Source organism: Silurus meridionalis, chromosome 22, assembly GCF_014805685.1.
Source record: "Silurus meridionalis isolate SWU-2019-XX chromosome 22, ASM1480568v1, whole genome shotgun sequence".
Classification (NCBI taxonomy): domain Eukaryota; kingdom Metazoa; phylum Chordata; class Actinopteri; order Siluriformes; family Siluridae; genus Silurus; species Silurus meridionalis.
This window is the reverse complement of record NC_060905.1, coordinates 13,902,786-13,929,192: the sequence shown is the minus strand read 5'-3', so window position 1 is coordinate 13,929,192 and position 26,407 is coordinate 13,902,786. Positions and strand designations below refer to the sequence as shown.

The 26,407-nt window shown below is 35.0% G+C and overlaps 1 protein-coding gene across 1 annotated transcript in view; it reads right to left on the bottom strand.

The window, feature by feature from the left end:
* pkhd1l1.1 (PKHD1 like 1, tandem duplicate 1) overlaps window positions 1-26,050 on the bottom strand; it is a 52,852-nt gene extending 26,802 nt beyond the window's left edge. Inside the window, exons 1-42 of the mRNA XM_046835209.1 lie at window positions 25,908-26,050; window positions 24,868-25,011; window positions 24,680-24,757; window positions 24,301-24,445; window positions 23,518-23,626; window positions 23,365-23,422; window positions 23,175-23,268; window positions 23,015-23,068; window positions 22,866-22,939; window positions 22,715-22,757; window positions 22,519-22,589; window positions 20,884-20,994; window positions 20,704-20,793; window positions 19,582-19,847; window positions 19,019-19,110; window positions 18,278-18,437; window positions 18,027-18,162; window positions 17,712-17,855; window positions 17,039-17,193; window positions 16,320-16,430; window positions 16,064-16,222; window positions 15,751-15,875; window positions 15,480-15,637; window positions 14,809-14,975; window positions 14,130-14,417; window positions 13,076-13,198; window positions 12,142-12,247; window positions 11,929-12,036; window positions 11,659-11,823; window positions 10,387-10,508; window positions 9,863-9,995; window positions 9,302-9,494; window positions 9,051-9,193; window positions 7,836-7,940; window positions 7,216-7,404; window positions 6,523-6,693; window positions 6,122-6,327; window positions 4,504-5,479; window positions 3,561-3,809; window positions 3,302-3,451; window positions 2,919-3,093; window positions 947-1,097 (exon numbers count right to left, since the gene is read on the bottom strand). Coding sequence (XP_046691165.1) covers window positions 947-1,097; window positions 2,919-3,093; window positions 3,302-3,451; window positions 3,561-3,809; window positions 4,504-5,479; window positions 6,122-6,327; window positions 6,523-6,693; window positions 7,216-7,404; window positions 7,836-7,940; window positions 9,051-9,193; window positions 9,302-9,494; window positions 9,863-9,995; window positions 10,387-10,508; window positions 11,659-11,823; window positions 11,929-12,036; window positions 12,142-12,247; window positions 13,076-13,198; window positions 14,130-14,417; window positions 14,809-14,975; window positions 15,480-15,637; window positions 15,751-15,875; window positions 16,064-16,222; window positions 16,320-16,430; window positions 17,039-17,193; window positions 17,712-17,855; window positions 18,027-18,162; window positions 18,278-18,437; window positions 19,019-19,110; window positions 19,582-19,847; window positions 20,704-20,793; window positions 20,884-20,994; window positions 22,519-22,589; window positions 22,715-22,757; window positions 22,866-22,939; window positions 23,015-23,068; window positions 23,175-23,268; window positions 23,365-23,422; window positions 23,518-23,626; window positions 24,301-24,445; window positions 24,680-24,757; window positions 24,868-24,958 — 6,444 coding nt within the window. The 5' untranslated portion in view covers window positions 24,959-25,011; window positions 25,908-26,050. The remainder of the gene's footprint in view (window positions 1-946; window positions 1,098-2,918; window positions 3,094-3,301; window positions 3,452-3,560; window positions 3,810-4,503; window positions 5,480-6,121; window positions 6,328-6,522; window positions 6,694-7,215; window positions 7,405-7,835; window positions 7,941-9,050; window positions 9,194-9,301; window positions 9,495-9,862; window positions 9,996-10,386; window positions 10,509-11,658; window positions 11,824-11,928; window positions 12,037-12,141; window positions 12,248-13,075; window positions 13,199-14,129; window positions 14,418-14,808; window positions 14,976-15,479; window positions 15,638-15,750; window positions 15,876-16,063; window positions 16,223-16,319; window positions 16,431-17,038; window positions 17,194-17,711; window positions 17,856-18,026; window positions 18,163-18,277; window positions 18,438-19,018; window positions 19,111-19,581; window positions 19,848-20,703; window positions 20,794-20,883; window positions 20,995-22,518; window positions 22,590-22,714; window positions 22,758-22,865; window positions 22,940-23,014; window positions 23,069-23,174; window positions 23,269-23,364; window positions 23,423-23,517; window positions 23,627-24,300; window positions 24,446-24,679; window positions 24,758-24,867; window positions 25,012-25,907) is intronic.
* Window positions 26,051-26,407: the final 357 nt, after the last annotated feature.

The following is a 26,407-nucleotide window of genomic DNA, read 5'->3' as shown; positions in this document are numbered from 1 at the left end:
AATAAATTCCATATAAACAGCACGCTCAGTGTGAGGCAGGGTCACATTAGTGATAATATGTGATACTTGATAAACAGTACATAAACTAACTTTCATATGAATTACATAATCAAAGAATATTTGATATTCGATTTGGTTTATTTAAAAGAAGACATTTCAAGCTTCCTGTCCATATATTTATTATGTCTGTGAGGCAAGTATTTACTGAGATTCAGGTTGTTATATTTATGAGTCTGTGAAGAGAGATGGCAGAGAGACGGCGGAGAGCGCACCCGGTCTGTTTTCTTTATTTTACAAAAGCACAGTGTTTTTGTTGTTATTATGAGTGCATACAAATAATAGACTCTTTACAAATTCAATTGATGTATTGACTTTTATCTGTACGATCAAAATAGACAGAGTAATTTAAGTTTTTTTCGGTGTTATGAGGAAAAAAATGGCACAAAAATTGCCAGTTTGTTTTTGTTCAGTGAGGTGTCATTTTCTAGCAATAAAAGAATGTAAGTTTTAAAGCGAATGTTGCTTTAAAAATGACAACAAGACCTATTTTGTTTGCTAAAACTCATACAATTAACCTACATCATATACTTACTGAACACATATTAGCAGCAGGTCAGTATGTAAATGCATGTAGGCCTCGGTCAAGAGGGTCAGTTTATATTAAAGTTATATAATCAGTTTTGTGAGAAAATGGGATCTTAGTGACATTGATCATGACATGGCTGTTAGTGCTAGATGCTCTAGGCACTTTTCAGTGCTTTGATAAATTAAGCTACATTTATCCTACATTTTGGTGAGTTGAGAAACATTTTTGTTATATATGTATTAAATACATTTAATAATAAAATCATTAAATATGTAATATAATAATAAAATATTCACCTAATTGTTTTTTGTTATGCATGTGTATGTGAGAAGAGCTTTGTGTAGGTGATAAGAGGTTTACCGTCTGGGCCATTCCTCTGTCTCCGACATTCACCAAGACCTTAGTTTGCTGGGAGTTGGCCTGGGCATTGGTCACACAGATGACCTGGGTGTCATTGGCTGACTGGACGTCACACACTGACCCTGCGATTGTCACACTAACCATCCCTCCACTGTGTGTGCAAAAGCAGGGAACAGAGTCAGAAATAAGATTTGTAACATTAAATCAGTTCATTTGTATTACATAAGCTGTGAGAAATTTAGAAATCCTTGTTAATTATCATACTGTTGAGTAATGTGTGGAAAACACTGCTCTATCTCATTTGAAGATCCAACTTTTCATCCCATGATTGTGTAAGACTTTTGCTTGATCCTGACCAAAAGGTCGGCCCGCCCCCGAGAACACAGCATGGATGCCCGAGAGGGGTGTGGGCCAGGATGTGGGCCCTAACACGTTTTCCTCCAGGACTCACGGCAGGGGACTAACGACCCCGCAACCCCCCTTTCGAGAACCAGAACATTTCCTGGAATACAGTAGGCTCCCCGGAGAGCTACCCTTGGTCTTGACCACCACATCTCCATACAAATGGTGGATCTGCAGACAAGTGTCTGACCCCTCTTCCCCTCCTTTTCCTGTTACATCCTCAACACAGAACATTCTACAGCACACCGGATGATTATGTGTAAGAAAGGTCATATCACATGTAAATAACGACAGAAAATGTTCATGTTTCATTTCTTTACAAAGGTTTATCGCGACTGGTACACAGGTCCCATTCCCACAGCAATAGAACAAATAATAAAAAAAGGTTTTAATAAAGTTAAAGAAAACATAACTCTATACAAGGGGCGTGCCCCACTACAGATGTATACAGGCGAGGTGCCTCCCACAGGTCTGTAAGAACCAATCAATGCAAACTTCCATGACTAAATAATGTTTACATAATGCTTACTCTATCTGGGTATTTAAGGAGAACTGACCAACAATTCAGGGAATCTGTAAACAGATATCCCGCACGATTACTGTGTGTCGTTTTGTACCAGGTATGAAAGGTTTTATATTTCCTGTTTAAATGTAAATACTATTGGTTTGTATTTATGTTATATTTTAATTGAACTATAAATTGGCTTTGAATTGTGATTTTCTTACCTGGTTAATAAATTGTTATGTTTGATTTTATTCTGTGTTGCTCGGTAAATGTTGACACTGCAAGTAATAACGTTGCATCCGCAGTTACCGTAAGGACTGAAAATCAGGCTAGGATCGGCCTAAATCCCAGTTAGATAGTGAATAATACATCAACTGAGGATTTTAGAGATCGACTAGCACTTGGCGTTAGTTTAAGTGTACTTAGAAGCGTGGAGGCTAACAATATGTATTTCCGTTTAGAGTAACATTTCTAATCACTCTAAATAGGGTCAGCCTCAACCTCTGATTATTTCAATATTATTCTATTCATTATCTGTGGTTAGAAATAATTATTGTAATAATTAAGTGTCACCTCTAAGGGGACTAAATAAAGTATGTTTAAAGTTGAGCACGCAGAGAGCGGCCGCTACATATAGTCCAACCTCTGGCAGCGACCAATACTGATTCGCTTATGACCGTTGACCAGTATATTAATTATAGGGCCCATACTAGGATCATGTGCGACTGTGTGAACCGAATGAACGAGTGTAATGCCAGAGCTTAATCAGAATAACTAGACAAACATCCATCAAAATTATACTATTAGTAAAATAACAACCTATGCAAATATTTATTGTTTTATCTAAATGGAGTCAGATAAGAGGTCAATAACAAAAATGAAGTAATATATTAATCCAAATCTTATTATCTAATGTGAAAGGAAAGATTAGAACGTGCGAGAATCCTTCGCCACGCCTCTGGAAACCGCCGTTGGACCAGTGGGTGGTTCCCCGCCCTACAATTGACAAAAAGATTTCTATTTATTTTTCTATTCATTTTCAAATTGTAATTCATGATAACAGACCTGAAACCGTAGCCAGCGATTGTAAGCAAAGTGCCTCCAGCTGTTCCTCCTCGGCGAGGTGAGACATCCGTGATGACAGGTGTAAGACTGGTTTTGTATGTGTAGCCATTTGTAATGTTGGCTGATCCGTATCTATTCAGCACTACCACCGTGCATGACAACACAGCTTGAGTTCCTGTCAAAATCATGTAAACACTCTTTATCTCGATCATTCTTGCACCTGTCACTTGCATTGTTGCTTTCTTGTCTTTGACAAAACGTTATGTGCTATTTAAGACATTTTTTACATATTTTAGTGTCATGCAAATATCTCTTTATGATGATGAACATAAATGGGTCAGAAGATATGCCATGATGTCTGCTTTGATATTCTCCTGATGTACCATTGTTGGGTGGCACCTGGCAGTACAGATTTGTTGAAGTTGATGTGTTTCGGTTGACATTGCATTGTGTATTACAGATCAGAATTTGTGAAAAGTTTGGGTCAAATCCAGAGCCTTGGACTGCTACTACTGCACCACCTCCATAGCTTCCTGAAGTAGCAGCAAAAAATAAAAAGTGGTTGTGTTACTAGAATATATTACAACATTTGTGCCTCAAAAAGAGATACGTAATGTAATGTTATCTGTAAACTAAGATTACCTTTGTTAGGCACGACTTGTGTCATACGCAACTCATAGCTGAAGTTAGCCTGGGTCAAAGCATAACCTTTGTTCTGGTGATACAGTGTAACTGGGAACGTTCCCCCTGCATGTTCACCCACAGTGCACTGTATAGTTGTGTCTGTGATGGATGAAATATTACATGGTGCACCATCTATCAGCATGGAAACCAGACCAGCTGCTGAGCCAAAACCAGATCCTGAAACTGTGATCTCTGTTCCACTGGGACCTGTTGTGTTTAAAAAAAAATATGAGGTGTAAAAAGAGAAGATTGTTTGACATTGTATCATTCTAATGTATTTTGTGCATCCCAGTTGAAAATGTTTATTATAATAAAAGTAAACTGAGTAAAATGGAGAGATGGGGATGCAAACAGGAGACAAAAAGGTTTGTGATGCTGTCAATAAGCAGGTTTTGTGCCCTTAGGCCTGGATTAACCTTGACGTGTAACTTTGAATGTATGTGTATTGTTCACATGCTCATATGTGTAATTTATGTAAAAGTACATATAATCCAGGCTTCACGGTAACTGCATATTACCCCAAAGCTCTTCTTTTAAAGACTTGCAGGAATAATTCCAAAATGTATTGAAGCTTTTTAAGCTGCTTATGTTGGTCCAACACCTTTCTAATACTTTTCTTTTCTCTTTAAGTCACTTTTGGCTTGTTCATTAAAGATTAATTTATAGGACTGATTTATACATTTAAAATTTATGTTGTTAACATATAAATGTCTTTAAAGCTGCTTTGTGGCAATGTTAAATGCAGTATACTACTACAAAATAATTGAATTTCCTTTTATTTTGTAAGTACACCATGTAAATGTAAATAATCTGATATTTAAGACATAATAATGTGACATTATTTATTTGATTTTTAACAAATGAATAATGTCACTTAATAGCATGTATTTATTGCTTGTACCTGTTGTAGGGCTAACCCTGGTGATGTTGGGAGTTTGATTGCGAGTGTAGTTGAAGCTTAGAGGTGGGTAATTCACTCCAAAGACCTTAATATTGACTTGCACTTGTGCTTCAGTAAAGGAACGTGTCAAGCAAGTCACCATGGAAGGAGTTAGAGTCATTATGGTGCATGGGTATGAACCCAGCATCACACTGGTGTTTCCTGCTGCGAATCCATTGCCTGTGATTGTTAGAAGCGTCCCTCCTGCTAGACTGCCTGAGCTGGGCTGTAGGCTGGCCTGTGCCTGGCTGGTAATTGTGGCATTTCCTAATGCTAGTCCCTTACTCATGACAATCAATTTTAGGGCATGAGTCCCTGCAGGCAGAGGGCCAACCTGCAGTGTGAGAATGCTGTCTGTGACGGCTTTAACTTCTAACTTGATGTTGCCTGCATACACCCTGAGGTCTTCGATATAGCTGCCGAAACCACTTCCAGATACAACTACAGTTGTTTGGTTTCCAGTAATAGAGTTGGGGGAGATCGAAGAAACTGTTGGTGCCAGGGAGGAGGAATATTGAAACGAACAGTCAGCACTGCAGGATGAAGAAACTGCACCCACTTGAACAGCAACATTTCCCGTCTGAGCTGAGGAAGGAGATGTGTCGCATATGATATTAGTGTAATTGCTGGACACTGTGATACATGGATAGCCAGCCACTGTGACTTTGCCTGCAGTCAAACCAGATCCAGTGAGAAGGAGGCGTGTATAACCAGTTGTGCTGCCCACTGAGGGTGAAACTGAATCCAACACAGGCATGACAGCATAACGCCGGGCAGATTCACTAGGCATAGTGAGCAGGGCGGTGCCCAGGTTGTTGATCTGGACTTGGACAGGCAAAAGAATGCCAACAGGTGTTCCACTATCAGCACTGAGGAGGCATTGAATCATAGTGGAGGTACTGTTGATGACATTGCATGAAATGTTTCCGATCGTGACCTGTAACAGTGCATGAGACAAAGATGCTTATCAGATCAGTGATATCAAATCACATATCAGATCATGTGCATGAAAGACATGAATGAAAATGGAACACACTGTACAGACACTTAATGCATGAACACACATTAAAAATCCCATAGTAACCAAAGTTTCAATCAAAAACCCATTGCAAACCAAGACAAAACCTGAAAACATTTCACATACTGTTTAGTGGACGAATGTATCCATATTTTTATCATCATCTATTCCTGAAATCATGTCCTGAAATCATTGGAAAAAACCAAGAGATAGAAATAAGCCTAGCTGGCACTATGTACGAAATATAGACTATTTAAACCACTGACCAGCCTGAACTGGGGATGTATAAATGGATGCTGTCTATGGTCTTTGATCCATAGATCACATCTGACCACTCACTTGTGCTTCCATTTTAAATGTCCTAATTGTTGTATTTACTCTGTTGTTAATAGTTTCTATGTAAACATAGGCATTAGCCTTATTAAGGCTTTCTTACAAGGTTTTACTGAATTCTGTAGAAGTGAGTAGAATTTAAGTAACTTGGAATAATATGTAGCAAACTCTTAATTTGTTTAAACTCATTAGGCTTTGGAAACAAAGCTTAGACTACCATATCTTTACCTGAATGGCACAAGTGATGCTGCTGAAGCCAGATCCTTGGATAATGATGGGGTCATGATATGTGCCATGATCAGGTGAGATGGAGTTGACAATGGGGCTGGAACAGCTGGAGAAACTGAAAGATTGGCTGTTGGAGCTTGTGTTAGAGTCGGTGCACTCAGGGAAGGCCACACAGTCAGAAACTGATCTGCGAAGACGTGTTGATCCTAGAGGGCAAGTGTTAATGCAAGTTAAGCCTAGCTCTTGACTTTGAGATTTAATCATTTAAATGATTCTTCATTAGCAAAAAAATTTGGATTTAGACTTCAAATGCCATATATAATTGTCTTTCAAACTTAACTACAGATGCCGTGTATATTAATTAATTTTGGGTTAAGAAGATAAGCATTGTAAATTTGTACCTTGAATCTCTAGAGCCTGAAATCCTGCTACAGTGACATTTAGCTTAATACTTCTCTCCTCTAGTGGTCTGACATTCACCACGCCCTGCATGCTGGTCTGGTTTGCTGAGTCGATATAGCCACTGCTGTAATAGTAAACCCCAGGAGCTGTGAAATAATAACTGAAGAACCCTGCAGACAACAGGACAAGAAACACTCACATACACATTCCAGCAGGATTAGATGTTTTTTTGTTGTTTTTTTGCCCTAATTTTAAAAAACAGGACATGACAATACCTATAATAAAGCATTTTAATGTTCCTTTATTCTTAGAGCTTTCACAAGTGGTAATTAGGCATGTATTGTAATTAGACTGGCTAATAGCTAAGAATGCATTCAACATAAGTACAATTAGTCATCAACACATTTTTACAACATTTAAATTTGAAGTCCTTTGTGACCTATTTCATGTTTGCTTATGTGTAGTTTTGTAAAACATTGTAATGGTGTGCTTCAGGGGTCAGTGTCTGGTCCAATCTATATTTTGTATTCCTAAAACAATTTAGTCTTGTATTTTTATCCTTGAGATTGTAAACTATTGACATTACTATTTTATAAATTGGTACCTTCCATAGTAATATTATTCTTGACATTTCTTTCTTTTTTCTTGACTTTTGGAAAAACAATTAACATAAGGTGTTATGGTCTGAGTACCATTGGCTGTTTTGGAATTTCCGCTGTTGAAGGACACGCCATTATACTCGGTGCTGCTGGGATTGTCCACGCTGAACACTCTGTAGCCCAGGCCTTGAACAAATGCTGGAGCCTGCCATATCCAGACCACTGTGTCCCCTACAGATGCTAAGACTGTAGTTGGGCTCCATGCGTACCCCTGACCATAGGCTGAAAACATACAGAGCCACACACAGGCAGGTGTGTTCAATTGACTAGTGTCCGATAGAGTGTTAAATGCTTGCCTTATATACATATAATGTTAAAAGCAAATAAAGTAAATATCTACTTATATTAGTATTAACATGTATAGCATTATAGATAGATCTCTACGGATTTGTCACATGAAGAGATTGGATTAAATTATGACTACAGCTATCTATGAGAGGATCATCTTACACGTATTCACACACAAAGACAAATAATTCAGCATCTTCCAGCCTAAATATAGCTAAATCTATCTGAGCAATACAAATGATTAATTAGTGTTTTTCTAAATATCTTGTGTATGCTTTTCCTATAGAACATTTAAAGCCACACTATCAGTGCATCTTGGCATTCAGATTCACTTTAAGACAGAGGAAGGTTGAATGTAAACCTACTTGGGTCGATGCCTTGGTTTGTGACAGTGTATGTTTGATTTTTTTTTTGAACCACACACTGCAGCTGATTGTCTGAGGCAGCAGTCACTTTACAAACTGTGTCACCTGTAAAAAACACACAAAAACACTCATATACCACAGCACTTCTGAATTCTGATTGTTCAGGTGGTTGTCTATAATTTCAACTCTGACCTCTTAAAATTATATTAATGTACCTGTAATGTGTAATTTATTTATTTATTTTTTTGTAACACCTCATTTGCAGGAACTTCTATGGTGGACAATCCATGTCAATCAAAAATGCTAAAAAATGTGTTTTAACTTAATGAAAAAAGGTGTGTAAATTACGTTTCGTGAAGCCTAGGGACTGGTTTTGTGAAGATTTCTGTTTACCTAATATTTATAGAAGGAACATTTAATCTCTAATGACAGAGCTTTGTAACAGTTTGCAGGTTTTACAGACACGGGAGAGTCTTCAGAACAAAAGACTTGGTGCTTTCCGGTTCCTCAGTAACACGAAAAACTGCATTTTTTTGTCTTATAAAAGACAGACTTAAGTGAGTGACAGCTTATAGGTGTTATAAAGTAAGTACTCTGGCACTTGTTCTTTGGTCATTCAACAATGACAAATAGATCCTGGTTGTTCATGAATAACTTATTTATAATAATTGACAAATTGCCAGTGGTGTACAATGACAAAGCATTTTTACTGTACATTTTCCAAGTATCTTTACTTTATCAGATTGTTTAAATTTCACCACATTTGAATAGAACATGCTGTTCCTAACCACTTTGAAGTAAATACTTAGGTTGTGTTAAATGAGAGGCTATGGTGAGAAAAATCCCATTGTTCTGGTAAAAGTGTGTGGAGTAAGGGTTCTCTCACTGTGCCTCTGCAATTATAGAAAACTATCTCCTTATAAATAAGTATGATATGTAGGAGAATGTATCAATGAACTGTATTCATTATTTACATAGACGGACCTTTGGTACTTAAGTACTTTTATTATTTTTACTCAAGTAGAAATGGAAAAGGAGTCCTTTACTTTTACTTATTTAAGCAGACGATTTGCACTTTCACACAAGAACACAGGACTGGTGTACTGTGTGGTAATATATAACAGAAATGTAACACTCTGGGGTGACATTATTGAAAAATCAAACAAAGAAGTAATACAATTCATTTCTATTGACTGTTATGCCCAAGTACCCTACCTAGTGTAACAGCATTGTCTTCCAGAACAGGGCTAAATCCAGAACCAGTGATGGTTAATTTGGTTCCTCCATACAGAGAGCCATGCTGTGGGGAGACTCCTGTCAGGAGTAAGATGTATTCGATGGTGGCGTTCACATCAGAGCTGTGTTCCAGGTTAACATGAAGATTAAAAATTAAGAAATATCAATAAGCAACGAGTATCAATGGTTGTTAAAAAATGATTGATATGAATTGCAAATTCCTTTAATACCTGATTAAAGGGTAACCCTGGTTCCCCACTATAACTTTAATGTCATAAAGCCCAGGGGGGAGTGTGGGTAACAGGCAGGTAATCATAGTACTGGCCCACTGCAGTCTATCACACGCAATACCGCCAACAAGGACTGCACTTCCATTGACCTGGGTGCCAAAGTTGGTACCGTTGACGGTGAGAGTCCTGATTCCTTTACCGTACAGCAAAAAGAGGTTAATCACTCCATTTCATCAACAAAGTCACTGAAAAATGATGTCAGTGCACTCTTTTAACCTTTTTAACTGACATTTAAATTTATATTTGTCAAGTTTTTTCTTTTAAGAAAATGACAGGTTGCTCAATCCAGGTTGTGCAAGGCCTGAGAATGACAACTAGCATCCTGTCTGGATGTGAAGATTGCAATCAGAGCAAGTGATTTTGAAAGGCCTGGTAGAAGTCCAGTAAAGATAGAGAGAAATATTTACAAGAAGGATGTCTGGTAAGAGGTTAGTGGGTAAGAGAAATAGAATAGATTCTGGACAGATATGAATACTGCATTACATGATTCAAAGATCTTACCAAACACTGTTGTTGTTTGTGGGCTCACTTCAGTAATTGTGGCTGTTAGGTTAGTGTCGTACGTAAACAAGTTTCGAGATGTGACCTTAACATTTCCCATTGTCACGGTCACTGTTTTTGCTCCTGGTAATCCCTAAAACATTAGGCAGCTCTTAGACAATTAAGCAGACAGATTAAACAAACCAGCAGTGAAAATGGCCTTCAATCAGTTGACATTTTAGTCAACAACCATTTTAAAAAACCAAAACATTTTAATGGAAGAAAAATTGTTCACAAGCCAATTAAGTCTTAATACAGAAAATATAAATATTTAATAATCATAAAACATTCTAAATATATGAAAATATTTGTATTAAAGATATATATATATATATATATATATATATATATATATATATATATATATATATATATATATATATATATATATATATATATAATGTTTTATTAAGGTGGGGGACAAACAGCTTATTTATATACTTATATATATTTCATATATACAGTAGGAGCATGAATTCACTTACAGCAGGAACCCGGCACACAAGCTGGTTGAGATTCACATCAATTACATCACACTGAGCATTTCCAACATTGGCTGTGGTGTCCTGGCTGAATCCATAACCAGAAACAGTTATGATTGTGCCCCCTGTAAAACAACATGGTGTAGGTAGAAATAAAAGCCTGAGATATGGAATATATATATTTCTACTAATATAGTAGAGATGTACATTTATTTATACAAAAGAAGTCAAATGCCTGTATCAGCAGATCTGCAAGGGGAACAATTTTGAATCTGTAAATGTTATCTTACTTTACTTAGTCAAGTCATAGCCGTAATGATGTACAATAAAGTAAAATGAAATGTATGCTTTAAAAGCAATGGTGGACAGTAATTAAATAAATGTGATTCTAAATGTAAGGTTTTCTCCCGTATATATATTCTTCTGAAGTATTTCCCCTTGGGGAGATTTTTAACTTTAACTTCACTACATTTAGTATATATTTACTTTATATTTAAATACTATATAATTATATAGTTACTCCACTACATTTCGCAAAATCAGTTGTATTTATAAGTAAATAAAAACGTAAATGGTCAATCACGCAGCAATTCACCAATCAGTATAGAGCACATACTCTGTTTTAAACTTGGCGACATGGCATATATATATATATATATATATATATATATATATATATATATATATATATATTTCTTTTTTATTATCATATCATGCATTGGTCAATGAACCTGTGGGGGTGCAAAAGCATTTAATAGGCTAATGGGATAGCTTGCGAAATTTTGCAGAATCACATGTGAATTTAATTGTGCAATAAATGCATTTAGGGTGATATTTCTACATGAAAGGAAACTCTCAGAAATGTATCTAAATTTGTGGACTGCTCTAAGAATATGTTTTTCTCATCCAGTGACGTAGCTAAAGCAGAGAGGAGCTTTTCAAAGCTGAACGTATCACTGGGGTCACGTGGTTCACCCAAGACGACATTCAAGCGAGAACCACTATTGCCGGTTGGTGGTATCTAGTTAGCACCAACATTCAGTTCAGCATTCAACAGCAAACAGAACATTTTGAGAAGAATAAATGATGGAAGAAACTCCTGACTCGAACTCGCCACAACACCTGTGGCCTTATTTGCGTGATTCTTTTGAAATAAGTTGAAAAGAAGGTACATGATAATTTATTAGACATTAATCAGTGTCATGTGTATGCTTTGTGTACTTCATTCATCACTGTTTGAAAGTATGGACTGAGTCTTTTTTAATTTATGTTTACCAGTAACACTGCCTGCACTGGGTTCAATGGAGGTCACACCCATCTGGTAGGTGAAATTGAAGATGTTGCCACCGTCATAGTAAGCGTTACCCAAAGTAGGGAAACTCACAGTGACTGGATACAATCCAGCACTCGCAGGGCCAACACTACAGGTTAGTGATGTATCTGAAACACAAACAGATTGTTGAATAAATCCCTGTCTAGATTATTAAGAACAAGAGATTTGTTTTTGAATGAGTATTGGGTATTGGGTTGAATATTTCAACTCACTTGTAACCTGGAGAACTGAGCATTGGATGTTTCCAATCTGTATTATAGCATTAGAGTTGGAAAATCCTGATCCTGAGATGGTCAGAACAGTTCCTAAAGCACTGGCACCTGTAAAACAAGTAGATGTCATGTCATCATTGAATTATACATATATACATATGTAGTTTAAATGGCAACCAAGTTTGCATCACAAAATTATGTCAGATGTTTTACCTTGCGTTGGGGAGATGCCTGTGACAGTCGGGGTCTTAGATTCACTCCATGTAAAGCCGCAGTCACCTGAACATACTGATGGGATGCCATTGATAAAAACTTGGACCTGGAAAGACATTTGATAGGTTGTTTAGAAATATTGTGTGCCCTGTGGTTCAAATCAGACCGAATTGAATATATTATTTTGCCACCAAGATCAACAATAGTGTCTTGGATTAATTCTTTCTAACCCAGACAGTTGATTCTATGTGTTGAAATACCTCTTAGATTATAAATGCATTATGGTGGATTTATTGCATTATTTAAAGTCACCAGCAGTGATTTAAACAAAGACAATAAAATACAATACTACGGAATAAAAATGTCAATAAAGAAACAAGAAGTAAATGGATTACGCAAACTTTGCCAAACTTAAGTAAAAAAATGTATACAAAGGAATGACAGAACCTCATGGTTTTTGTGTGGTTTAAATTCAAGGAACAGATTTTCTGTGTCATGGCAGTTGAAAGCTGCTTGTACAAAATCATTAGGTGTATTTTTAAAGATCATTTCAGAAGTTCATTAAGCATTCCTCACATACCACAAACAGTGCACATACTAGGAAAAAAGAGTGCACAAACCAACGTCCAATACACTGAATTATAATTAAACACCTCATTCAAAGTCACAGGGTGAAGAAAACAATGCTAAACACTCCCAACTCGTAAACACATTCCAGAAGAACATTTGACCTGATATGACATCTCATGAATTCTAAAGAAACATAAAATGCACTTTTGCCAGATTTCATATGAATGACTTATAGTAATAAAATAAAAGCTATAAGTTTTAATACAGACCCCTCTGTGACTACATAATGCTATATAGAATGGCTGAGCAAATTCTTTCAATACTGAAATGTGTTAGAAGAGTAAAAGTCCGGAGCAACAAGTACCTGTGTTTTATTTGTGGGCACACGCAGAAAATCTCCCATGATGCTTTGTTTCATAAGTCCACCTTGCTGCTTAGTCTGTGCTTTCACAGAGGGGTTCACACCTACTATAGCAGAATCATTGATCTAGTAAAAAAACACATACATCAAAAATATCAGTTATTAAATCAGCTAACATTTTATAATTTCTCAACATTTTTAAATAGTACAAAAAAACATTATATAATATAACACTAATCTTAAATTGATTAGTATCTAGATATATATAAGGGCTGTCAATCGATTCATATATTTATCTTGATTAACCGAACCTTAATCACACATTTATATCTGTTCTAAATGTACTTTATATTAATAAAAACTTTCAAGTTTTTAATATTCTAATCAACATGGGCATGGACAAATATGGATGCTTCATTCAAATGTATGTTCATTATTAGTGAAACCTTCCTCAACACAGAGCATGGAGACAAAATATTCCTGTAAAGGTTTTAAAGTAATTATGGTGTTTTAAATTATGTAAATCATCAGGAAACCAAAACGCATCTTATGTTTCCACACGGATGGTTTTGTGATTTTGGTGCTTGATTTTAGACTCGGCACATCAGTAAAACAAATGTTTAGCGATTAAAAATAATTGTTCGATTGAGTTTATTGTTATTATTATTTTTTTATATCTGAGTAAAGCAAGAATGTCATTAATAAATGTTTGTTGCGTTGAAGGTTTTCATTTTGCCTCTTTTATATTTATTTATTAATATTTTTTATAAAAATTGTCAAACAGAAATGTGTTAATAAAATCAGTGCTGTTAAAATACATTTGCGTTAACTCGTTATTAACGTGCCAATTTTGACAGCCCTAATATATAATAAACTAACTACAGAATGTTAGAAATAATTGGAAAAATAATTAATAACGTGTTTTTTTTTTTTTTTTTTTTATTTACTGGGCTTATGAGCAAATGAATTATTATTATTATTATTATTATTATTATTATTATTATTATTATTATTATTATTATTATTATTATTTATCATTAAGTAGATGATGTTTTACCTTCAGCAGAGGTTGGTTTCCAGGCATGGTGAGCCAATTAATTTCCCAAACGTTTCCTTTACAGCTCATTGTACTCTTTACACTCAGCATGCCTAGGTCTGGAATTCCTTGCAGTGCATACTTCAGGTCATCTTCATTGATGTTCACAGACAGATCTTTTACTATCTGGCCGAAGATCTCCACGCTGAAGGTGCCTTTGAGAGGAGGACTGGCTCTCTGTAAGCGAGTCACTGTGACGGTGGCAGTGTCCTGAGCCAGCACTAGCATGTCCTGACTAGTGGTTTTTTTCTTGAGAATAAGAAAAAAATTTATTACATTGGACACAAAACATTTAACATAGAAAATGACTTTTCTTATTTCTTAAAAAATTATTTTTCCAAAATGGCAGCAATGGCAACATCTAGGTGAACTACTGAATGATAAGAAATAAGCTGAGATGAGAAAACGAGGGCACATCAATTCAGCTGGAATACCTGAAGACAATTGAGTTAAAAAAAAAAAAAAAAGAACAAATCTGAAGAAAAATGTGTATAATGTACTGTACATTAACTGTAATGTAATGTGCTATTTTTGCTATTAACAAAAGGGTGGAAGTTGTCATGATATAAAAATGCCACCGTTTCACCAAAACCTTTGCTTAATCACCATCCAAACACAAACATTTTGACGCACAAAATACCTGCAGGAAGCCGATCTCTATCAGAGGAAAATCAGAGGCACAGTTGAATGGAGAGGTAGTGATCTTGTAGGTGACATCAGATGAATTAGTGAGCTTCTGCACTGAGAGACTCTGAATGAATTGACCAGAATCAGCCAGAGCTGGAGGTTTTCTCTTCAAGAGAGCGACTAGTGAAAAGAAAAGAATATTTAGTTAATAGTTTGGCGTCAAAGTCAGTTTTATTACCATGATGCATTTTAAACAACAAAATGTAGTAGTGAGTCCTTCAGTGGCTTATTACCTGCTGAAACACATTAATCTTGTGAATCTAAAATTCAGTTTTTATATTATCAAATATGTGTAAAAAATTATATATATAAAAAAATATAATAATAATAAAAAAAAGTCATAAAGCCTAATGGTGTAGATGATAGTCAATGTGATTTATGTCATGTGACCCGCCAGGTCAAGCTTGGCCACCACAGACTACAATTCCCACAGTCTACAGTGTTCATGGTCACCAAGCTAGCAACTGAGTGTTCCTAATTACACACACATCAAAAAATATTTGCTTAGTTCATGAGTACTGACTTTACTGATAGTAACATGACAAGGAATTTATATATATATATATATATATATATATATATATATATATATATATATATATATATTTTTTTTTCTTTACAAACCATTTGTGTCGCTCACAGTGGCTGCTCGCCCAAGCTGAACCATGTCGATGTAGTAATCCCCTGAGTCTTTATACAGATTAACCTGTAAAAGTTGGTAGTTTCTACCTGGGTACCTTCCCTGCACACCAGATAAAAGGTCTACACACACATATTTCCATCTGTAAAAAAAAATACATGATGAATTGCTATAATGTCCCAAAGAATAAAATTAACTAAACGAATCAATGCCCATCAGGAAACATTTAATCAAATGAATTGCAATGATACTTACGCTCCTCCTTGTTCATACAATACTGGGATGACGCTGGTAACTTGGGAGACAGCTCCTAAACTATTTTGGTATGTAAACACCAATTCCAGTCCATTCTTTGGGTAACCTTTATATGCAAAGCAAAGCTATGACAAAAAGACAAAAGTGTGAAAAGTGCGAATACACATTCAAAGATCTAGTAAAATAGTAAAAAGTAAAATATTAAAAGCTACAATCAATCCATTTCTCACATCTAGAGTTTAAACTAACACATACAGAATGCATGTTTTAGGGAAGTATTAACCATATAGTATATATTAGTACATGTGCTTACTGTGCCATACTGCTGAAGCGACACAGACCCATACGTAGCTCCAGATGCAGTCACATCATCTGATTTAAACACAATGGTTGGGTTGATCAGAGACCAGAATCCACAGAAGGCATCGGTGTCAGAGACTCTTGTCCCTCTCGTGCTTACATCACCTGTAAACTGAAATAGCATACATACCATACTATAGAACGATTTTCTTTGTTCTAAAACCTGGAGGAATATGAATTGTATTAGTTTGATATGTTCATGTGCTTACCCCTGTAATGTTAGTCTCATAGTCTCTGAGATATTTAATAGCAGAATTTTCCACATTTAACAGCTCCTTGGGACAAGCAGCAGACGCCATGGCTGTCAGTGCAGCAGTCACCTGTATGTGGAAGAAATGTATATTTATCTTCATGAAGCATTCAAATTCTTTGAAATTACAATATTAAAAAAGTCTCTAGCCTTTCCACATTTTACATATTTTGCGTTAGAATAATGAACTTTTTAGTGCAACTGGAGGTTACTAGTGTCATATATTGCATGTTGTAATGAATTTTTATATTGTTAAAATGTCAAGGTAAAAAAACTTTTAAATGTGACTGAGTAATATATCTTAACATTTGAAACATTTTTGATGTATCTAAGAGACATATTGCAAAAAAGTCAACTTTAAAAGCAAAAGATCATTATCTGCTATGTATATTACCATTCCTTAGTCATAAATGTTACATTTATTTAGACTTACAGTATAATTAGTCTAGACTACAGACAATAATGTACGGTAAATGTAGAGCTTGTTAAGGAGTAAATGCAAGTCTTAGTACTTCACTGGTTTTGCTTTCCAGTCAGATAGAAGTTAAGATTAAGATCACAAACAATGATGCAGTTGAATTATGATGTGCTGGGTGCTGCTTCTGGGTTGTGGAGGTTAGAGGTTTCTTAAAGATAAAATATCAGGAAGCAAAAAATAAATAAAAAAAGATCTGAGACCTCAGTCACTGTAGCATTGTAAGCCAGAGGATTGGAAGGAATTCCTCCCCACACCAGGGTAAAGTTTTTCAGATCTGCTTTTCCTTTTATTGCCTCCATAATGTTGATGCTCACATTTGCTCCATTTGTCCAGTACTGAAGATCTAGAAAGTCACCTGAAAGGGAGACATTGTGACGGTGTCATGGCTTTGTAGTAATTACCATAGCTTACAGAATATTCCATTTTAGTTCAAAACTGTTTTTTTTTTCATTCTTAAATGTATAATGTATAATGCTTCGTCCATAATTGTTAGATTGTATTAAAGAAATGTAATAATTATTAATTACTTGTTACTATAGAAACGTTAAAACATTCAAAGGAAACATTAATGTAGATCTCCCATTCAGGACCAGAGCTGACTGTTATAAAAAATATCCATTTATAATTTTATCTCTTTTATGTGATCAAAAGATTGTGAGTTCAATCCCAGCGCCACCAAAATGCCACTGAGGGCCCTTGAGCAAAGCCCTATTTAACTGCTATTTAACTATTTAAGTGCTCTGGCATTGTGTAAATAGCGTGATTTTGGGTGATTTTGCATACAGTATTTACACAAATAAAATTTTTACTGTTCTATACATTTGTTCATGAAGAGACAAAAGACAAATCCTTTAGGGCCATTTACTTTCTTACCTCTGGTTGAATTGAAAGTAATGGAGTACTGTAACTGATTGTCCAACTGCTCCATTGTGACAATGACCGTGTCAGGTTTAATGGACCAAAGAGCATTCAATTCAGCCTGTAACACCTGAGCAGGTGCGCTGACAGGGATGGGCCCTGTTGCAGGACAAAATTGGATCATTTGTGCCATCAAAATAATGCAATATGACAATGTCTAAATCAAATGCAGGTTCTAAAGATAGATTTCTTTTGCGACATTGCTTTTACTTTTAACTTTTTATAATTAAGTCTATAAAGGTCTTTCCAGAGACAAAAGTCTAACTAAACCTGTTCTGCTCGTTCCGTAGACAAGGCCATAATAGGTGTAGTCACAAGTGCCCAGAGAAAAGCAATCACTGGTTATAGTCACTGTTTGCACTTCCTGGACTGGTGCAACTGCGCTCCAGTCTTTAAAAGCAATCATCTAAAACCACACAAAAAAATTTCAATACACTCAAATAAATACATCAGCATTCAACTGTATATATTTATTGTATTAAAATGAGACAAAAATAAGCAATAATCTATAAAACTCCAACCTGGATCTCATCCAGGACATTATAGCTGGCGTTTATAACTTGTATCTCATTCACAGCATCTACAGTTTGCTGAGCAGTAAAAGTGCTTGTTTCTCTGTAAAATCCCACATCGACTGAAGCAATGCCTCCATACTCTTGATGCAGGACCTCAATGTAGTATCTGCATGGAGAGAAATGAATCGGAAAATATATCTGAAGACACATACAAAATTAAAAACAAGCATCATGTCAATATATAAAAGTCTGTGAATTAGGTAACTTTCACTAGATCTTGTGAAATGATGAGTATTTTAAGTTTATAAAGAATTAATTGGAGCCCTGTCTGAAACACTGGGAAACACTGTTAGCAAGGGATCTAAAAAAAAAAACATTCAAGCGGGTTCCAAAAAGGAACAAGCTGAAGAACACTACGGCTGGAATTTAAGCTATTTCATTTTCACTGCTGTTTTCGGAGCAAAACATCTGGTTATGAATTGTATATTTAATACAATCACAATAGCTACAAGTAGAATTCTCAATAAACTGTTCAGAATGTATTTATTTATGTACTAGTTTGTTTGTATGTTACCATAAATTGCGTTATTCTGGTCTAGGTCACCGCAGATCTGGAGCTCGCCCGTCAATTTCATTAACGCTGGACTGTTTTTTACATTATACATCAAAGTACCATGGAAAGATTCATTCCATCTTCCACGCACAGTTCACAAGAACTGTAAGATGAATACACTGACTTCCACTTACGGCTTTCCGGCCTCCAAACTCATGACTTCAGACTTCTGTGTTGACATGCGGTTGTAAACATTGGTCCACTGTGTAGTATATGCAATGAGGACCTTGTTGAAGAAATAAAAAACTTACTTATGAAAATGTATGATGTATGAATTTTGTTGGATAAATAGCTATTCTCATTTCATATACACTGATACACTGATTTCAATTTAGTACATTTATTCATAAACATAAATTACCTGTAGTCAAGTCAAGAGGCTTTTTTTTACTTGTAATTTATGTTTATGAATAAATGCATTGAAAAAAACAATTTTTTAAGTATAAAATTATAAATGATAAAAAATGTTAATTATAATTACAATTTAATAATTATATTTATACCTATATCATTATTATTGTAATTATAATTTATACTTTATAAATTATAATATAATTATAATTTTACTGTCTAAAATGGCCTGTCAGTTAAATGAAAATACTGTACAAACAACTTTAAAAATGAACAGAAGAAAATCAAAAAAAGATATATATGTGTGTAATTTAATAATGCAGTGCTTCCGAAACTTAAGTTGTACCTTATCTGTGGGCCGGCCAGTTTTACTGAAATACATTTGAACTCGGTCATCTGCTTTAACTATAAAATAGTAATTGTCAGTTTCCACAGGAACGAAGAACCCGCTAAACCGAGACACAAAATAGTCCAATTCCAGGGGCCACACATAGGACAGGGTGTCCACCCACTGGACTGAGTACCCTGGCCGACTGGAGTTATAGCTTAGAACCTCCTCTAAACGCTGTGGTCTGCTGTTATTCCACATTTCCATTTTCAACCCTCGTCCACCTGCAAATATACATATTTTATTATATAATGTAGTAATTAATTACATAAATACAATACAATTCTCATAGATAAATTATTTGCACCAGAGTAAAAAACAAATTGTAGTATTCTATTACCATAAATCTTTGTATTGCCCATTTTTTCCCTGTTGTCTGAATAACCACATTATAAGACAGTTAGACTATATGGATTAATAGTATGGATAGTACTGGGACCATAAGTACCATTGCCACAAAAGTGTAGTCACACAATTGTAATATTCTGTCTAATAATTGTAATAATATAGATGTCTAGCATTACATTTTCCCTTTACTTGAACTAGGAGATCCAGACCTGTTTAAACATGACAAAGCCCATGTGCACTAAGCCAGAACTATGAAAATATGCTGTACAAAGTTTGAAGTGGAAGATCTTGCATAGCCTGCTACAGTGCTCTAACCTTAATCACCTTTGGAATAAACTGGGATGAACCTCCACAAATAATGAATGAAATCAGGATTCAATCATCTACTTATTCAAGGAGATAATTAAGATATAAATAGATTGAATCTTCTTTCCAAACAGGTGAATACTTCAAATTTAAAAATCTATAATTCAGGGTTTCTTGCCATTTCAATAGACTTCAGTTCAACTATACGTTTCATTAGACTCCGCTGTGTGCGTGAGATTATCCAAGTATACAGGAGTTTGTGATTGTTATCACTTGACTGACAGACTGCTTTCAAACTTCAAAGCTTCGGTGTATAAGAGAAAGAACATGAGATAACAATGCCGTCAGAAATTGTAAGAAGCTGTTTTGTAACCAAGTACTGCACTTAACAAAGCCAGCCAGGACAGTGATTATGCAAAATTTTACCTGGAAACACTGTCATGTAACTCCATTCATATGCTGGTGTCACACAAACGATCGCTCCATCAGTTACATTCTGTACTGTACATTCCCGACCTTGAGAAAAACAAATAGTCATTGTACAGATATTTCTCCTGCGACTCTTTTTAATTCTTAAATGAACAGTGAAATAAAGACAACTAGTACCTCCTAGTAAAACCTTCGCTGGAGCATCTGTCTGATCAAAGTAGTTCCCCTGAATGGTGAGCAACGTGCCGCCATGCAGACTGCCCTGAGAAGGGTACACTCCAGTAACCTCTGTAACAAACAAGTGGTAATATAATGCCCATTATTATACAATGAGTTCAGGACTTTGTAAGACATATTTAATTGTATTCCTATTATAAATTATTTTCATTGTTCTCATATTTAACTTGTGTGTGTTTTGCTGCCTTTCTGGTCAGGTCACACATGTAAAAGAGATTTCATCTCAATGAGTTTAATTCTGGTTCAATAAAGAATAAATAAAAAAAAGCTAGTAATGGTATGGCATTGTATGTCCGGTGTACTGGATTCCCAATCAGCCAAGTGGATTAGGCAATTTAAAAAACAATTTTATTTAAGTTTATTTTATTTCATTTCAATAATCCATATCAATTTTGCCATTTTCAATTTTGATTTAAACAATCTTTTCATCAGATTAAAGAAAAAAATATTAATATTACTTGTAAATAGAAATGTGTTTTGTTGGTTCATTAGACTAAATAGCACTTTTCACATGTCGAGTAGTGATCTCTGGGTTATTCTAAAGCTAAAGAGAACTCAGAGATATAGAGTTTCACATTTCACACTGCTCATACTTCACTTGATTATTCCTGGTTATTATCTGTTTCACAGTACACATTCCTAAAACCTGTGGTGTTGTAGTTATTTTGTTATTTGTAATTATTTTGTAGTTATTTTGCTTTGACTGGATCAATACAGCACACAACTGTAATATTCTAACACCACATCGTTTTACACTGTACATGTTCGGCACAATTATGTTGCATGATAACTTTACTTCAGAGAAGGGTTTCATAACCCTGGGTAAATAGCCATGCTAACCCTGCTTCTGTATTACAAGAGTGAAATTGTGTTAAAAGCCCTATTGTGTCCTGTGGACTAATTATACAGTGTTTCTCATTAATCAAGAACAATTTCTTTGCTGATCTGTGTGTGTGTGTGTCGGTGTGTGTGTGTGTGCGCATGTCTGTTTCATTCCAAATTCTTGAATTTGGAATAAAATCCTAGTTTTATCTGAAATAAATTAATCCGAATTGAATCTGAATGCTCTTTTATTTAGCAGTGTGAGGTATTATTATTATTATTATTATTATTATTATTATTATTATTATTATTATCAAAATCTTCCCTTGAAACTGTCGATTTGTAACTAATAGCTACTGCTGTAACCATTTTGATAGGCTTGTGCTCATCCCAGGATTCACAATATTTTCATGAGAAACCTCCTTTCGATACCTTTAGTACTGCATGACCTTATAGTATACAGCTATACAAAATTTATAATCAGTAATAAAGTTGATGTTAGTCGATCACATTTAACCTCAAATAGATTTTCCTTGTCACTTTCAGCTGTAAAGATCTATCGCTACATCTATCAGCTACAGCTTGTCTATTAATAAAATATTATAACAAATAAAACCCTATTAGTTTTATTTAATAAATATGGATATTTTAGTTCAATTTAACAATATTTTCACATAGTGTCACTTTTATTATTGTTTATCCAGTACACATCCTGTACATTCCCCTTCTTTACCTCCACACCCATTTATTTACCTGCAAACGTTTGGAACATCGAAAGCTTATTCAGAGCTGACACACGGTAGGTCCCGAAGTCTGGCAAGCTCCTGAAAAACAAGATATATGTAAAATAGCCTATTTAATTTTGATAGCAGAATGATATAGATTTTGATAGACATTTCTGTCTTTTAGTATTTCAGATATGCAGCAAGTTTTTTAGTATTTCACTGACCTTCCGAATTCACTGTCAATAATGTAGCTGAGGTTGTGATGTCCTAGTTAAAACAACATGAATGAATCAGCATTATTAAAGTCCACTACATATTAGATCCTGGTGCAATGGAAATATTTGAGTGACACAAATCGGCAATAGGTTCCCTTACCTACATATGTTCCAGTCACTTTACAGCTCATGTATCCCCAATCGCTGGTGTTAGAATCCAAAGTCAAACCATACCTAAGGCAAAAGGGCAACTGTGTAATAATTATTGAAATAAATCTATCATTTATGGCACAAATGGTGTGTACTCACAGTGTGTCTGAATTAGGGATCAAAAGATCACATGGCATTCCACCCATATATGCTCTATATTTACAGAAAACATTAAAAAACAAAATACAAACAGTTTTAGTTGTAGCTCAACACTATATGCTGCATATATAAAGTTTGATCAACCATGTAATCGTTTTACCTCAGAAATCTGGCATTATATCCATTGGAGCTTGTTGCTGTATTGCTGCCATAGACATCAGTAAAAATTCTCCCCCGGAGAGTAACTACAGTGCCTGTAGGATTATTCAACATTTCTCAAAATGAGTTTTAGCCAATCATGTGATTATATGCTAAAGTATTTATTACAGATTAATTAAATAAAACTGCACCTGGAAGACCACTTAGAGGGGTGATAGACTGGATGGAAGGTGTCCTGTACCAACGAGTCTAAGAATTCGAGAAAAACAATTACAATGCACAATAGCACGTGTGCTAGAGTGTATAAAACAAAGCAATGAGAATGAAACTGGAATTAAACGTACATAGAAAATACACCAGTAATTCCATGGATTTCCACTGCACACTCCAGTAGTAGGTATGGGAACTCCATCCACTTTGACTGCAAGCATGTAGTTATCTTGTGGCATTGGTCTGAAAAAAAGACAAGAAAGTTTTAGCCAAGTTTCATCAAACATAATAAATCGACACAACTGTCAGAAAGTGTTGTCTGGTCTAGAAAGAATTCAGCCTCAGCCTCTCCTTTTTACTGTTCTGTGTATTTGTTTTCCATTACTTTTTTTAATAACAAATTTGCCATACATTAAATAGCCTAGTGTAAGCTAGTATGCTGTTAATTGCAATATAATTTATACAATCTAACTGTATAATATTAGCTAGCTTGCTATTGCTGGTGAAAGGTAAGCAAATTATATTAGTTTATCTATCTCATTTGATAACACTACCATCTCGATGTGCTGAGTAATGATGTATATGAATATATTTAATTAGTATTTAATTCATATTTAATTATTAGGATTAATTATAATTAATTTATTGTAGCAACATATTGTCGAAATATTTCCTATGGATGGCAATATAATCGTAATCAAAATAAAATGCTTCTTTATCATTTATAATTTAATTAAGTATGGTAAAGAGTTAACATTTATATTTTTTCCACATTACATATGTTGCTTTTTCCAATGACCAGCTCTTGATGATAAGTATAATGCAGACACACAAGTTTTACATTTGGTGTTATTATAGAAACAAAAAGTAGCTCTTTATTTTAGCTGGCCCTGGTAGTAATAACTTGTGTGAGATACCTAGTGTAGCATGTGATTTTGGTGGAAAGGGTGGCATCTTTCTCAACGTCGCAAGGAAATGATCTGGTGCTTGACACCAGAGTCACAGTGTTGCCAATGTCTGGGTTGCTGGTATCAAAACTGAATTGACTCTGCTGGGCAAAACCTGAAATAAAAAAAACCAAACAAATATTTAATAAAATATTCTTTATCATTTGAAAAAAAAAAAACCCATTAAAAATCAGTATTTGCAAAGTGTCAGGTAGCTGAAGTATCCAATAAGTGCAATATTAATGTTTATAATAATAATAATAATAATAATAATAATAATAATAATAATAATAATAATAATGAGAAATAAATAAATAACAACAACAATAATAATAATAATAATACCTACCACTTCCCTGAATGGTCAGCCGGGTTGCTCCATTCATACTGCCCAGTTTGGGGGTCACGCTCAGAACACGTTGGGCTCCTAGAGAATAGTTTATATTTATTGTGTGATTATGATATGATTTAATTAATATAAGCATGCTGTAAATTGTTCATTGCCACTGAACATAAAGGGATGCTTTCATATCTTACCTGAAAAGTTGATCAGTAGAATCCATATCAAAAGGCACAAGTACATGTGCCCTCCTGCGTTTTGCATGTTGACTGATCCAGGCGTGCGCATCCAGGGATCTGGTCACATGCGGAAAGACATTCAACTCAGCACTGGCTGTTGTTCTGTGAATTTTTTGAGAAAAAGGTGGAAAATTAAATAACTCATATTTACAGGTTTTATATTAGAGCATAAAGTTGCATGTGGGTGTAGTTATGTGACTAGCCAGGGCTGTGTGTGTGTGTGTGTGTGTGTGTGCGTGTGTGTGTGTGTGTGTGTGTGTGTGTGTGTGTGTGTATATGCATGTGCTAATAACACATGCATGTATCTTTTGTTTATAAGCAACAAACAAAGCAAAATTCAAAAACAAAAGTAAACGACTGAAAGAACGTTCTGTGGACAGATGTGTCCAAATTTGACATTTATGGCTTTTACACTTAAATTTTCAAAAACCTAAACCTAAAAGACTAAAAGGGGTTTTCAAACTTCTGACCAGCGCCGTATTAGTAATCCTTTTTTATGCTGGTTAATGTGATGCATGCAAGAAACAATTGCATATATGAAAAAGTAGGTGATGAGGTAAATATGAAATATGTCAAATATCATTTTAAAATAAAACAACATTTTTAACAACAAATTAACAAAACTAACTACATGAAATGTGTCTGCAAACATTTACTGCAACAACACAATAACCCTGAAACAACTGAGCAGCACACGGGGCTAAAGGGGTGATATTAGAGCTGTACTGTTTATTAGAAGGTATGTCATTTATGTCATGTCATGTAATTGCAATTAATTGAGCATAGTACTAAAACTTAAGTACTGAAACAGGTAGAAATCAATCAACAAAAATGTTTGCAGGAAAAAAATATGTAAAAAAGCAATACATTTGTAACTAAAAAGACTCATAGCTGCAAATTTATGTTCAAATTTAGCTCAAATAACCTTATTGTTATTATTATAATACATATTATTATTAAAAGAATGATTATTATTATATTTTTCCGATGACACGTACCTGTAAAAGTTGCACTCTCAGGCACACTGTCTATTCATGTCGTGCAAGTCATGAGCTTGGACCTTTTATATTCCCAATACCTAGAAGCAGGTAGAGCAGAACTCCACAGCATCGCGTGTAGTTGTTTGTATACAGTAACAATGCCTAGAACACCCGAGTCACGTTTCGTCTGGATGCTGTCAGTCATCTTATCTGGGGAATCTATTTTAGCTAAAAAAAAAAAAAACCTGTCAGGCCACCTGGTGAAATGAAGCCAGGTACAAAGACATTGTGAGTGTGGGAAAAACCCGTCTGATGTCTCTGTTGCTGAATTCTAGAAATTTACTACTAATTACTTCTGGACAAGAATGACAAAAAAAGTAGGTTTGACCACCAATTTTGGTTTCCCCAAGTATGCAATAATCAAAGTAGTTAAATAGGTAAAAACAGTTTAGCTGCTAGCGGTGTAATCTTATAATTGAATGCAATTAAAGTGTTACATAACCCTTATCATTTCATTG